The sequence below is a fragment of the Exophiala viscosa genome (assembly GCF_022695815.1).
Source record: "Exophiala viscosa unplaced genomic scaffold EDD37scaffold_1, whole genome shotgun sequence".
In the NCBI taxonomy this organism is placed as follows: Eukaryota; Fungi; Ascomycota; class Eurotiomycetes; order Chaetothyriales; family Herpotrichiellaceae; genus Exophiala; species Exophiala viscosa.
Window position 1 is genome coordinate 4,582,580 of NW_026944353.1, and position 12,211 is coordinate 4,594,790.

Consider the following 12,211-nt stretch of genomic DNA (forward strand, 5'->3'; position numbering starts at 1 on the left):
CCATTCCCATCACCGCGAGCCTTGCCTGGCCTTGTTTCTCCCAATGCCAGCGTGGTCGACACCTTCATCATACCTAGGCAAGGACGCCAATACGGTTTTTAACAAGAGGTTGCTGTTGGCTTTAAGCATGAAGTCTTTGACAGGATCTTGGATAAGTACGAAAAGCCTACACTGACAAGACCGCAGGATCTGAAAGGCCATCTCGGCCTATCTACAAGGTCAATTTGTGAGACTGGAGACACGGCACACCGTTCTTGTTCACAAATCTGGCATTGTTCCTATTGCTGTCCGAATATATAGGTACCAGGACAGGTAATCAGCGCCCATTCCAGCCTTGCCCTACTCTCGGAGGTAAGCATGCACATGAGCCTCTTGTACGTCGCAAAACACCACGTGCACGCAAGCAGCTGAGATTGACAAGCACCGATGCTGGTCTCGTTAGACAGATAGCATGCTCGGGCGATTCTTTCTTATGAAGCCCTGAAGTTGCACTGGACGTAAAGGAGAACAAGCATGAGATATATACCTCACGACCCTGTTTTCAGAAAAAGTGGAACAGTCTGACGGTTGTAGCTGGTCAGGTTCAAATAGATAACGTCTTTGTTGTCATTCTAGAGTCCTTCTTACCAAACGATATACCGTTGGCCTTTGATAGAGAGGAGGCCATCAGCTCTACCGTAAACTGCACCTATGTTGCTGTCGAGGCATCCGCTGTTGTGACCCAGCTTGACTCGGAACCTATATTGTCGATGTACGCCCTGTCAGACAGTGCCACTTTCTCTGGAGACACCCTCGCTAGGTACTAAATGCTAATGGCTACTCTCGGCTGAGTTTCCCACCCCCGGCTGTCCTCCAACTCCCCGAGAGCTTGGCATCAGTTGGAGAAAAATTTCGGAAGCACCTTTGGGCGCGGTTCATTTCATTCAGGCATTAGAAAGTGTTACTTGTACTCGCATCAGAACATAATCCTTTATTGGTAATTGATTGCATGACCAGCATGGGCGAGAAGAAGCGTAAAGGTTAGTCCACGGATCATCATTGTCTATGGAGGGTTCCCTCTGACCAATGCCGTTAGATTCGTCTGGCGCAGCCGATATGGTGCCCAAGAAGAGCAAGAAATCGAAATCGGCGGACGCCACCGAAGCAACAGAGACAACACTTACCAGTATGCCGAGCGGCGACCCCGTTCTCAATGGCAAGAAGAGCAAGAAGTCCTCAGAGAGTGCTCCCGTGACCTCGGCAAAGACCTCTCGCAAGCGGGCGGCCGACTTCATGGATGGAGAAGAAAATGCCCCTGCCACCTCTGAATCTGCAGCGTCCGTTAAGAAGCCCAAGACCAAAAAGAGCAAGAAGGGCAAACACGATGAACTCCTCAGCGCCGACGGCATTAATGGGGTCGTAGAGCACAGTGGTGACCAAGACCTCGAAACTGCAACCTCGCACAAGCCTGTCTCTACCTCGATGCAAGCCGAAGCTGAGCGTACCGTTGAACACGAATTGGAGGATGAGTTTGCTGGTCTCGATGCGGAGGATGGGCGAGACGAAGAGGAGGACGAGGTTGATGAGGATGACAATGCAGCCGCACTTTTGGCTGGCTTTGACAGCGACACGGAAGATCGTCAAGAAGACAAAGGACTCAACCTCACTACCACGCCTGCCCTCTCCATGGACAAGAAGACACGCAAGAAGTTGACGAAGCTTGCGGGGAGAGACAGTCACGCCGAGTCAGGTACGGTGTACGTGGGCCGCATCCCTCACGGTTTCTACGAGACGGAAATGAAGGAATACTTCTCACAGTTCGGCGACATCTCTCGTCTGAGACTCTCTCGCAACAAACGCACCGGCGCATCCAAGCACTTTGCTTTCATCGAGTTCAAGTCCAATGAGGTTGCCAAGATCGTCGCCAGCACCATGGACAATTACCTCCTGTTCGGTCACATCCTCAAATGCAAGTACGCCGAGCCCGGCTCGTTACACCCAGATGTCTGGAAGGGTGCAGACAAGAAGTTCAGAAAGATTCCACATGAGAAGCTCGAACGAGAGAAGCTGGCCGCACCAAAGACGGTGCAACAATGGGAGAAGAAGGTTGACAAAGAGCGGCGCAAACGTGAGTTGAAGGCAAAGAAGCTCAAGAGTCTTGGAATCGACATGCCGGAATGGACCCTAGCATCTCCCTCGGATGCATTACTGCAGAGGCTGGCCGCCGAAGAGGAAACCAAGCAGGTCGAAGATGCCGAGTCTGCACCGGCTGGCCTGATTGAACCACCCGAAGGTCTACCCAAGGATGAAATCGCCATCAAGGAGAGCAAGAAGTCTAAGAAGGACAAGGAGAAGAAAGCCGATGCAGAAACAGCTGCAGAGGCAGAGACACTGGTTGATCAAGAAACCCCTGCAGAAGCAAAGCCCAAAGCAGCTGCTAAGAAGGACAAGAAGAAGAAGAAGAAGGCTGACCTTGAGTCAACTGAGCCGGCTACAAAAATTGTAGAACAGGCCCCAGCTGTCGAGGAAGTGGAAGTGAAGACCGATGGAAAGGCCAAGAAGGAAAAGAAGGAAAAGAAGGACAAGAAGAAGACACCCACTGAGGGACTGAGAGAGGCTGGACAAGCTGCTATGGACGCTGCTGTGACCCACATCAATGAACTTGCCGATCAAGCAGAGAAGAAGTCCCGGAAGGATAGGGCATCGAAGAAAGCGGCACAAGAACCAGCGGAAGAACCTGCTGCTGAAGAAAGTAGTACCGCTGATATCGCTGAGCCTGTGGATGAACCTGAGGCAGAGCCAGAGTCTGAGGCAGCCATGGACACTAGCGCAGACTTCATCTCTCTCGGAGCCGCGGCTGACGATATCCCCGCGTGGAAGAAAGAACGAAAAGAGAAGAAAGCGGAAAAGAAAGCGAAGAAGGATCGTAAGAATCTTGTCAAAGCCCGAGGACCGAAGTCAGGACTCGTCTCGTCCAAGCCCAAGACTGACCCGACTGCTACGGGTAGAGGTGGGGTTCCACTCCTCGGCAAGGATAAGTACAACAAGGCCAAACGCCAGGAGCACAAGGAGATGAAAAAGGAGCTTCAGAGCAAGCGTGGTGGTCGTCGAGCCTCATAAAGCGAGTATGTTCCCGCACCACCTTTCAGCATAGCAAGCTGAGATCTTCTCAACGCTCCCAAGCCACCAGGCGTGCGATCATCAAACGACACGACGTTCCAGGACTTTGTGCAACAGCCCAGTATCCATCGTCGAGTGCGCAATGTGGAAGGGGTCCAAGGGAATGTGAATATGGAAGGATACTTGAGGCAAAAGTTCGGTGGAGGGTGTTAGGAAGGGCAGCAGGTCATGAGCGTTTCATCCTGTGGGCAGCGACATGAATGACGAGGGCCGCACATATTGGTATTGTCAGGGTGAAAAGTTTAGCAACTAGCGAGGCTGTCAAACAGTCGTTTCGAGCCTCGAAGACAGACACTAAGCTGCCCATGAGCATCATGCTGCGTTCAGCCAACATCATCCCCGTCTTCTGTACCATCAAAACTGATATTCCGTCCATCAAGTCCATTGCTGACTGTCTCGACGTCACCACCATCAAATCTGCCCACGCACCCGCCCTGCCCATCGAACACCGTGCCCAGCACCTCGTAACAAACCCACCTTACTGTCCGCGTATGTAGACTTCCGGTCTCCATCTCCCTCTCTTTCTCCATTCGGTCATGTTTGCCGGCGTCCACACTCGTTTTGCCTGAGGCCAGAGCCTGAAACACAACAATCTGATCCTCCGCAAACTCGTCAACGCACCCGCCTCTTTCACACTCGTGTGCGAAAACGTGCACGACCTGGCGTACTGCCTGGTCGATGATGTGGCGTCTGTCGTTGTCGGACGATATGTTCTTCCCAGATGCTAGATAATCGCGGCCCAAGGCGTATCCGTTCACGGTATGTGCGACGAGGAGGATGTACAGCCGCCGCTCGTCCCCAGACGACGTACTTGACGGATGCAGTGTGATCGGCAGATTTAGCGACGTGAACGTTGGTGCAGCCCGTATGGCAGATATCACTTCGGTCTCGAGGAGCGTGTGTGTCTGAGTGCTCCCGGCGATGATGGTCATCGTGATGGATGTGATGAGTCCTGGCGAGTGGAGGTGGAATGGCGGTAGGTGGCATCCTGCTTGGGATGTATCGGGTTTGTGTACAATGATATCGACCTCGCCGATGTCTGGGGCACTGCCAGCCCAGCCGCGCTTCTTGACGACGACATCGACTTTGGGGAGGCCGATCTTTTGACATAGTGGAAGGAAGACTTGCTGCATATACTCGCTTGATGGGGATTTGGGGACGTTGGTGCCGCCCTTGAGTATGATGCGGAAAGCTATTTCAGATTGAGCCTGTGCACCATTCGAGGCTTTGGTATGCTCGGCTGTATGGGCACTGTGCTGCCCCTCCGTATCTAGCAAAGAGAACACGATGTACGGGAAGATCGCCTGCCAAATCAACCACACACTGCCTGGTTTCTGGAGCTCAATGACTTCCGGAAGGGCTTCTTCAGGTCCACGGGTCGCTCGTGAATAGTTTCCCTTCCGTCTTGCTGGCTTGAATATGACATCCCGACAGCCGATTTCATTTCCTTGAACGTCTGCGTTGCACTTGTCTGCCAACCAGTTCAGAGCGACCAGGTGACTCTCCTTGAGCCCGCCCTCTGGTTTGCGGTCGTTGCGGGAGTGTTTGCTCTTGCCCTTGCTTCGGTGGGCGTGGTGCGATGATTGCCTTCCTTGAGGCGCGCGATTGGCTCGAATATTGGTAACGCGTAGTGGGATACTGCATATGGACGATAAGGAGAGGGCGACGCGGACGAGCTGGCCACCACCTTCGAGGGTGGAGCCATCCAAAGTAACCATCTCGGTGCGGAATGCTCAGAACAGTGAATTGTTGCTCGATGTGACGGCAAGGGATCCCGGCGACGAGTCCGGAAGAGAGGAGGATCCAGCCTTGGCCACCAAGGCAGCGATAGGTCGAGCTTGGTGTTGCTGGTCTGGTTTATGAATTTTCCAACCTCTGAATGCCCGGGTGTATGTCACTGTGAGCACGAAAGAAGGCGCGAGGCCATATAAGCCTCATTTGGAAGTTAGCACACAGTCATAGCAAGCCAAGTGCGTTGCCATTGCCGATTGGCGATGAGACGTTGGTGACTCAAGTCCTACGATGACCCAGGTTGTTTCAGCCTTATACGCTGAGTCAGTCGTGTTTGGGTCCGTACACCGTGTCGGATGAATGCACCAGTCATTCAATGTCAACTCATCGAGGCACGTTACACTGTCCACAGCAGCAACATGTAATATTGAAGAAGGGGATGCAGGTGTAACAGATTTACTGTGAGTAGCCTATGGTGGCGCATGTGGAAAGCATTCCCATGGGCACACAATGTAGCCAATTATGTCTCATGGATGTACCACCACTCGCAGCTCGGGCTCTTCCTTACCGAGAAGTTGTCGATGTTCTAGATTGACCGGCATGATACCGAGAATCCATACCGTGGTATACCTCGTCTCGCGTGGTCGCCGGAGAGATGCCACATATTGGGAAAAGTAGTAGGCCAATTGGAGCCGAAACAAATCTTGTTGAGTCTGTTCGTGCCACGCAGGTTGTCGTGGTGAATTCCTCGATTGAGTTGCGCAATCCGTGGCGCTGTTTGTGACATTTGACTGCCGTTGAAGGTGGGGGAATTACTTTGTAAGTGAAGCGATGGAGGGGTCAAGAACAAGACAGAATTTCACCATTCCAGGAACCACCCGTCAGACTCCAAGCAGGGTCTTTGCCCATATCTGTCTGTCGATGCTTCTAGATGAAAGAAGAAGAATACGAGTAGTGATTTCCCTCGTCCTCATCATCTGTGACAGTGTCCAGCGTCTATCGACTCTTGTTGCCACAGTCTCACTGACAAAACGCCGAGCACGAACACGTACACGGTGACACTCTTCTCCTGACTTCTCCCGGTCAAGAAACAATAAGGTATGGAATATGGATGTGTCCAGCGGCCAATGCCAATGCTAACAATATCGTCTTCAAACTGTAGCTGTATCATTGGCGGACCCTTCATCGTCGCCGCATCGACCGTCTCTCGCACCTCCACCGAGATACCTCTGTTCTATTCCTCTTACAGCTAGTCACAGCGAACACTTTGACCTCGGTCGCAGCTTTCTTTCCTATTCGAGTCATGACCAGCGAGCCTTCACCTGACCCATCAGTCCACAGTCTTCCACCATCAACTAATCACATTCCATCTATTAAATCCCAGAGGGGCTCAGGGCACCTTTAAAAGACGCGGGGTAGTTCCTGCTTCCTGTCTGCTTCTTCCTCCCTCTCACTGCAAACGAAATTAATTCTTTTCTCAGTCCTTACCAATCCCAAACGCAGCCATGGGTGAATGTCCAGTACACAATACCAGAACCGCCCCCATCGGCGGTGGCGGTACCAAGAACAAAGATTGGTGGCCAGAGGGTCTCAGACTCAACATCCTCCGTCAGCACACCCCCGTGTCGAACCCTCTCAGCAAGGACTTTGACTATGCGAGTGCCTTCAAGAGCTTGGATTACGATGCTGTCAAGAAAGATTTACATGCTTTGATGACCGACTCCCAGGAGTGGTGGCCCGCTGACCACGGTCACTATGGTGGTCTTTTCATCAGAATGGCATGGCACAGTGCTGGCACTTACCGTGTCGAGGATGGTCGTGGTGGCGGTGGCCAAGGTCAACAGCGTTTCGCTCCCCTCAACAGCTGGCCCGACAACGTGTCCCTCGACAAGGCCCGTCGTCTGCTCTGGCCCATCAAGCAAAAGTATGGCAACAAGATCTCCTGGGCTGATTTGATGCTGTTGACCGGTAATGTCGCCCTCGAGTCAATGGGCTTCAAGCCTTTTGGTTTCGCTGGTGGTCGTCCAGACACCTACGAGGCCGATGAGGCTGTCTACTGGGGTGGTGAGACTACCTGGTTGGGTAACGATGTCCGTTACTCCGACGGCAAGGCCGGTGCTCCAGAAGGATCACACGGTGTCGTCGACTCCGACGAGCACAAGAAGGATCACAAGGATATCCACTCCCGCGACCTCGAATCTCCTCTCGGCTCGGCCCACATGGGTCTGATCTACGTCAACCCTGAGGGGCCCGACGGTGTTCCTGACCCCGTTGCTGCTGCTCGCGATATCCGAACCACCTTCGGCCGTATGGCTATGAATGATGAAGAGACAGTGGCTCTGATTGCCGGTGGCCACAGCTTCGGCAAGACACACGGTGCCGCCCCATCGGATAACGTTGGCAAGGAGCCAGAAGCCACCCCCATGGAGAACCAAGGTCTGGGCTGGCAGAACAAGCACGGCTCCGGAAAGGGCCCTGACACCATCACCTCCGGTCTTGAGGTCATCTGGACCAAGACCCCCAACAAGTTCAGCATGAACTACCTTGAATACCTGTTCAAGTACGACTGGGAACTGGAGAAGTCCCCTGCTGGTGCCAACCAGTGGGTGGCCAAGAACGCTGATTCTTTCATTCCTGATGCCTACGACTCGAGCAAGACACACAAGCCAAGAATGTTGACCACTGATCTCTCTCTCCGCTTCGATCCTACCTACGAAAAGATCTCCCGAGACTATCTCGAGAACCCCGACAAGTTCGCTGACGCCTTTGCCCGTGCTTGGTTCAAGCTGTTGCACCGTGACATGGGTCCCCGAGCTCGCTGGCTAGGTCCTGAACTTCCCTCGGAAACTCTGCTCTGGGAAGACCCAATTCCCCCTGCCGACCACCCAATCATCGATGAGACCGATATCTCCAACTTGAAGAAGGAGATTCTGGCCACTGGCTTGGACAACACCAAGTTCATCACCACTGCTTGGGCCTCAGCCTCCACTTTCCGTGGCAGTGACAAGCGTGGTGGTGCCAACGGTGCCCGCATCCGTCTTGCCCCTCAGAAAGACTGGGAGGTCAACGACAAGGCTTCGCTCCAGCAAGTTCTTGGCGCCCTGGACAACGTCCAGCAGAAGTTCAACAGCTCCGCCAGCGGTGGCAAGAAGGTTTCGCTGGCCGACCTTATTGTTCTTGCAGGTGTCGCCGCCGTCGAAAAGGCATCCGGTCTTTCTGTGCCTTTCACACCCGGTCGCACTGACGCTACACAAGAGGAGACTGACGAGCATTCGTTCGAGCACCTCAAGCCTCACCACGATGGTTTCCGAAACTACGGCAAGTCGACCCACCGAGTCAACACTGAATTCTTCCTTGTCGACAAGGCTCACCTCCTGGAACTTACCGCACCCGAGATGACCGTATTGGTCGGTGGTCTCCGTACCTTGAACGCCAACTGGGACGGTTCCAAGCACGGTGTCTTCACTAAGCGCCCTGGTCAATTGAGTAACGACTTCTTTGTCAACCTGCTCGATGTCAACACCGCCTGGAAGTCAGTCGATAACACTGGTGAATTGTTCGAGGGTGTTGACCGCAAGACTGGCGAGAAGAAGTGGTCCGCCACCCGCTACGACTTGGTCTTTGGTTCTCACGCTGAGCTGCGCGCCATTGCTGAGGTCTATGCTCAAGCTGATGGTGCCGAGAAGTTCACCAAGGACTTTGTTACTGCTTGGGATAAGGTCATGAACCTTGACCGATTTGATATCCACAAGGGTATGCAACCAGGCAAGGCCAGTGCCAGACTGTAAATGGCTGAAACGAATTATAATGTTACAACAAACAAGGTGCCTTGATGTTTAGCTAGAGTTGATAGTCATGAATAAAAATCAATGAACGGCATTATGTGTTACTTGTGACGTGTGCATTGACTTGTGAATTGTCACATGTAGTCGAATGTCCCGTCCCATTCGCGCATCAACCCAATGATCCTTCCTCTTACCAAGAGGAGGAGGTGCCTGTCGTACTCGTAGTCCAAGTCGGCGGCCCAGTCACAGCAGAGCTGATATTGAAGCTGATCCATGTCTCTTGCGTCGGTGATTCCGTTGCCGTTGAGACGTAAGTCGTCGGCAGCGTGTAATTGTAAGTCTGGGTGGTAGTGTACGTCTCACTGTACGCAGTAGCAGCGGTAGTAGTGCTGAGATTCACCGACTCCGTAACCCCACTCGACACAGAATACGACATTGCCGACGAGGACGTCCAAGTAGTGTTCATAGGCAAACTGTAGCTTGTCACCGTCGTCGTCGCATTGTTAGGTATACTAGGCTGCGTCGTATTGCCACCCGAACTGTTTTGCGACGGAAAAGACACCGCATTCCCACCTCTCACGAACATCGCGAGCAGAGAGAACAACCCTCCCTGCACGGGCCTGGCAATGAATTCGATCGGCGTCGGCGCCGTATCACTATTCGGATACCCACCCTCATCGATCGTCAAGTATAAATCGGTGAACGGCAGACTTGTGTCCGTCTCGTTCAACCAGTACGCCAACGCATTCACGAAAAGCCGTCTAGTTGGACTGGTGCATGTCGCTGCTGTCCAGAGTTCCCAATCTGACTTTGTGTATGCGTGGCGATTATCCAGTGGGACGCCGAAGATCTGGGATACACTTGGGTAATAGGCGCATTGCATATCGTAGATCGAGTCGGGTATGATAGGTAGAGACAACAAGCGTGCAGGGAAGACGTTGTAGAGTAATCCCCAGGATGAGCGCCATTGGTATCCGAGCATAGTGTGGTGGCCGGACGGGTCGATTGCAAGCTCTGTCCAGTTGTTGAAATACTCTGTCGCTAGAGTCGTGTATGTCGTCGCGTTGTCAGAGTTGCCTGTAGCAGAGGCGATTTCGGCCATACATGCCAACCCGACGATACCCTTGATAGCGAGATTGGTCTGGTTGGCGAGTTGCCCTGCGAAGTCGTCGGTGCTGAGTTGCTGGCCGGGCAAGAGACTGTACTCTATGAGGTATTCGGACCATTGCTGCAGAATGGGATAGTGTTGCGATAGATAGGAGGTGTCGCCTGTGAGAGCGTAGTAGGCGTATGTCATTATGATCATGTTGCCTGACTCTTCGACCGGCATGTACTCGTCGTTGCCCTCCACGTGGCCTGTTGCGTTGGGGAAGTTGGACCCTAAATCGTGCATCGAGTATGAGTTTGGGTAAAAGCCGGATTCTTGGTTGTAAAAGAGCGGATCGAGGTTGTATGACAGTAGGGCGGGGTTGGCGTACAGGAAAAACGGCATTGCTGGGTACATTACGTCGACGGTGTTGACGTTGCCGTCGGAGGAGATTTCTTTTTGGAACATTAGTGGGGAGGAGTCTGTGGTGTTGGGGCTGGGGTTGACGGTGAGGACGTATGCGCCCATTACTTGACGTGCTGCTAGAGCGACGAATGAGTAGTATGCTTCTGGCTCGGAGATGTCGGGGACGGGGACGCCAGAGAAGTCGGTTGGGTCGAGAAAGCCGTATGCTGTGTTGGGGTCGAAGTAGTATTGCTGCCCGTATTGGTCGGTCCCGATGCTTTGGTTGGGATAGATTGGGGAAGCGGACGGTGTGCTGTTGCTGTAGACTTGGGTGTTGGCGTATTCGGGGGCGTAAAATGCGTCGATGTCGGATTTGAGTTGCGCTTCAAAGGCGTTGCCTAGCGCTGCGGCGCTGTCGTAGTCGTTGTAGTGATATGCAATCATTGAGAAGAGGTCGCCGTAACAGTTGGCCCACCAGGGTTGGAGAGCTTGGACGCCGGAGGATGTGAGGTACCGCATTATTGGGGTCTGAGAGGAGCCGAGAGTGTATCGGACTGCTGCGGAGCTGGTAGAACCGAAATCGTGAGCGAAAGCAAAGACTGGTTCCATCTCTTGCGCGCCGCGGTAGTCGCTGTCGACATTGTCGGCAAGGTAATGCTGCATGATGTAGTTGAAGCGCAGGTTGGCTGAGTAGCCGCTTTGAAAGCTGAAATTGCTGGCTTGTCCGGGACATGTGGTGTAGGAGAAGTTTCCCCAGAGAGGTAACTGGCTCTCTTCGGCGAATTGGTATTGTGACGACAGATTGAAGAGCCAGGTGTAGAGGAGGTTGGGCGAGTCTGTCGCGTTTCCACTTCCGTTGATGGACATTGTGTTGCGATACAGGTCCCAATTGAGGGTCTTGTTGCCTTCTGGTGCCACCCAATTGCCGTTGACGTCGGAGTAAAGTTGGACATCGTGGTCGGCGCCATCTAGAGACTCGATTGATGTGGTCAGGTAGCTCAAGGGAATGCTAGTTCGACATAGATCCTTTGGAATGACTGGAGAGAAGAAGCTGGCAGTGATCATAACCGGCCCGGCTTGGAAGGTATAGTTGGAGTATTGTGAGTCGTACGCCACGTTCGTCGGCACTGCAGTCTGGAAGATCGGCACCACGGGCAATGTCTGGTAGGCAATGCCTAGATACTCGTAAGAGATGCCATCGACTGTGACAATGCCCTCCCATCCTAGGTCACCGCCCGTCCAGAACTGAACACTTCCAGAGTTGAGTGTGCTGTTGCCTGCTGTCGACTGCCAGGCGCTTGTGTAAGGGGAACGGACGGCCAAGGGTACAGCTGGTGGTCTGGCTGGGGAGTAGTTCGGTAGGCGGTGATAGTTCGAGTCATTGACATTGGTGTATGGATTCTGAGCAAAAGCACACGAAGAGATGAGGGCGATCACGCCCAGCATCAGGATCAATGCCATTGCGACTTACCTTCCCTGTGATATCGTAGCGGGCAGCCATCTTGTACTTACTGGTCAATCAGACTCTTATACCTGCTAATGGTAGTAGGGCCACTGAAGGACTTGGATGTTATTGTGACGTTGACCATGTTACCATTCCCCCGCACATGTGGAGGTTGGATCTGCATGGTGCATACGGTGTATCACCTGGGGATTGTCCTTAGAAAGGATTCCATGCATATATTCCCGGGGGTCACCTGGTTCTGTAAAGAGCCGGACAAATCAAGCTTCTTCGACCCGCTCATCATATATGGTGTTGTCAGGGAAATCGGTAGAGCTAGTGCCGAATGATTGTGTCAAATGTTCATTACATGCCTGAATGGTATAAGTTCCGGTGGGATTCTTTCAAGGCAGAGAATAGCAATTTGGGGAACGTCACACATTGTGCATACTAAGACTCATGCACCTTTGCGAGTCGTTGAGACTCCATGGTCTTCCGTGCGTACGCGATATGGACAGGAATGGCTCTGTTGAGTAGGATTGCGTAATAAGCCGAGGAAAGCTTGCTTAGCGATTGAGGCAATGTAGGAATGAATGTAGAGCA

The 12,211-nt window shown here is 52.9% G+C and overlaps 4 protein-coding genes across 4 annotated transcripts; 2 read left to right on the plus strand and 2 right to left on the minus strand.

The window, feature by feature from the left end:
• The first annotated feature begins 583 nt into the window (after positions 1-583).
• On the plus strand, positions 584-3,291 carry EDD37DRAFT_86996 (uncharacterized protein). Its single transcript, XM_062820366.1, has 2 exons — positions 584-1,019; positions 1,076-3,291. Exons 1-2 carry the CDS (start codon positions 989-991, stop codon positions 3,097-3,099), a joined length of 2,055 nt encoding a protein of 684 aa, XP_062676094.1. The 5' UTR covers positions 584-988; the 3' UTR covers positions 3,100-3,291.
• On the minus strand, positions 3,291-5,329 carry EDD37DRAFT_87164 (RNA 3'-terminal phosphate cyclase/enolpyruvate transferase). The gene is made up of 2 exons (XM_062820367.1): positions 5,237-5,329; positions 3,291-5,176 (listed from the first exon to the last, which is right to left on the minus strand). The coding sequence occupies exon 2, from the start codon at positions 4,875-4,877 to the stop codon at positions 3,483-3,485; it is 1,395 nt and encodes a 464-aa protein (XP_062676095.1). The 5' UTR covers positions 4,878-5,176; positions 5,237-5,329; the 3' UTR covers positions 3,291-3,482.
• A 993-nt stretch (positions 5,330-6,322) lies between these two features.
• On the plus strand, positions 6,323-8,769 carry EDD37DRAFT_618876 (catalase-peroxidase). The gene has a single exon (XM_062815833.1). The coding sequence runs from the start codon at positions 6,396-6,398 to the stop codon at positions 8,676-8,678; it is 2,283 nt and encodes a 760-aa protein (XP_062676096.1). The 5' UTR covers positions 6,323-6,395; the 3' UTR covers positions 8,679-8,769.
• A 96-nt stretch (positions 8,770-8,865) lies between these two features.
• EDD37DRAFT_586460 (uncharacterized protein) lies at positions 8,866-11,613 on the minus strand (the record flags this gene model as incomplete). The annotated part of the gene is made up of 2 exons (XM_062814461.1): positions 8,866-10,335; positions 10,495-11,613. The coding sequence occupies 2 exons, from the start codon at positions 11,611-11,613 to the stop codon at positions 8,866-8,868; spliced, it is 2,589 nt and encodes an 862-aa protein (XP_062676097.1).
• Positions 11,614-12,211: the final 598 nt, after the last annotated feature.

Bases quoted from the DNA above. Each gene is read 5' to 3' on its own strand.
- EDD37DRAFT_86996 (XM_062820366.1), top strand. From the start codon at position 989: ATGACCAGCATGGGCGAGAAGAAGCGTAAAG. The intron at 1,020-1,075 runs GTTAGTCCACGG...CAATGCCGTTAG, and splicing joins GGGCGAGAAGAAGCGTAAAG to ATTCGTCTGGCGCAGCCGAT.
- EDD37DRAFT_87164 (XM_062820367.1), bottom strand. From the start codon at position 4,877: ATGGTTACTTTGGATGGCTCCACCCTCGAAGGTGGTGGCCAGCTCGTC.
- EDD37DRAFT_618876 (XM_062815833.1), top strand. From the start codon at position 6,396: ATGGGTGAATGTCCAGTACACAATACCAGAACCGCCCCCATCGGCGGT.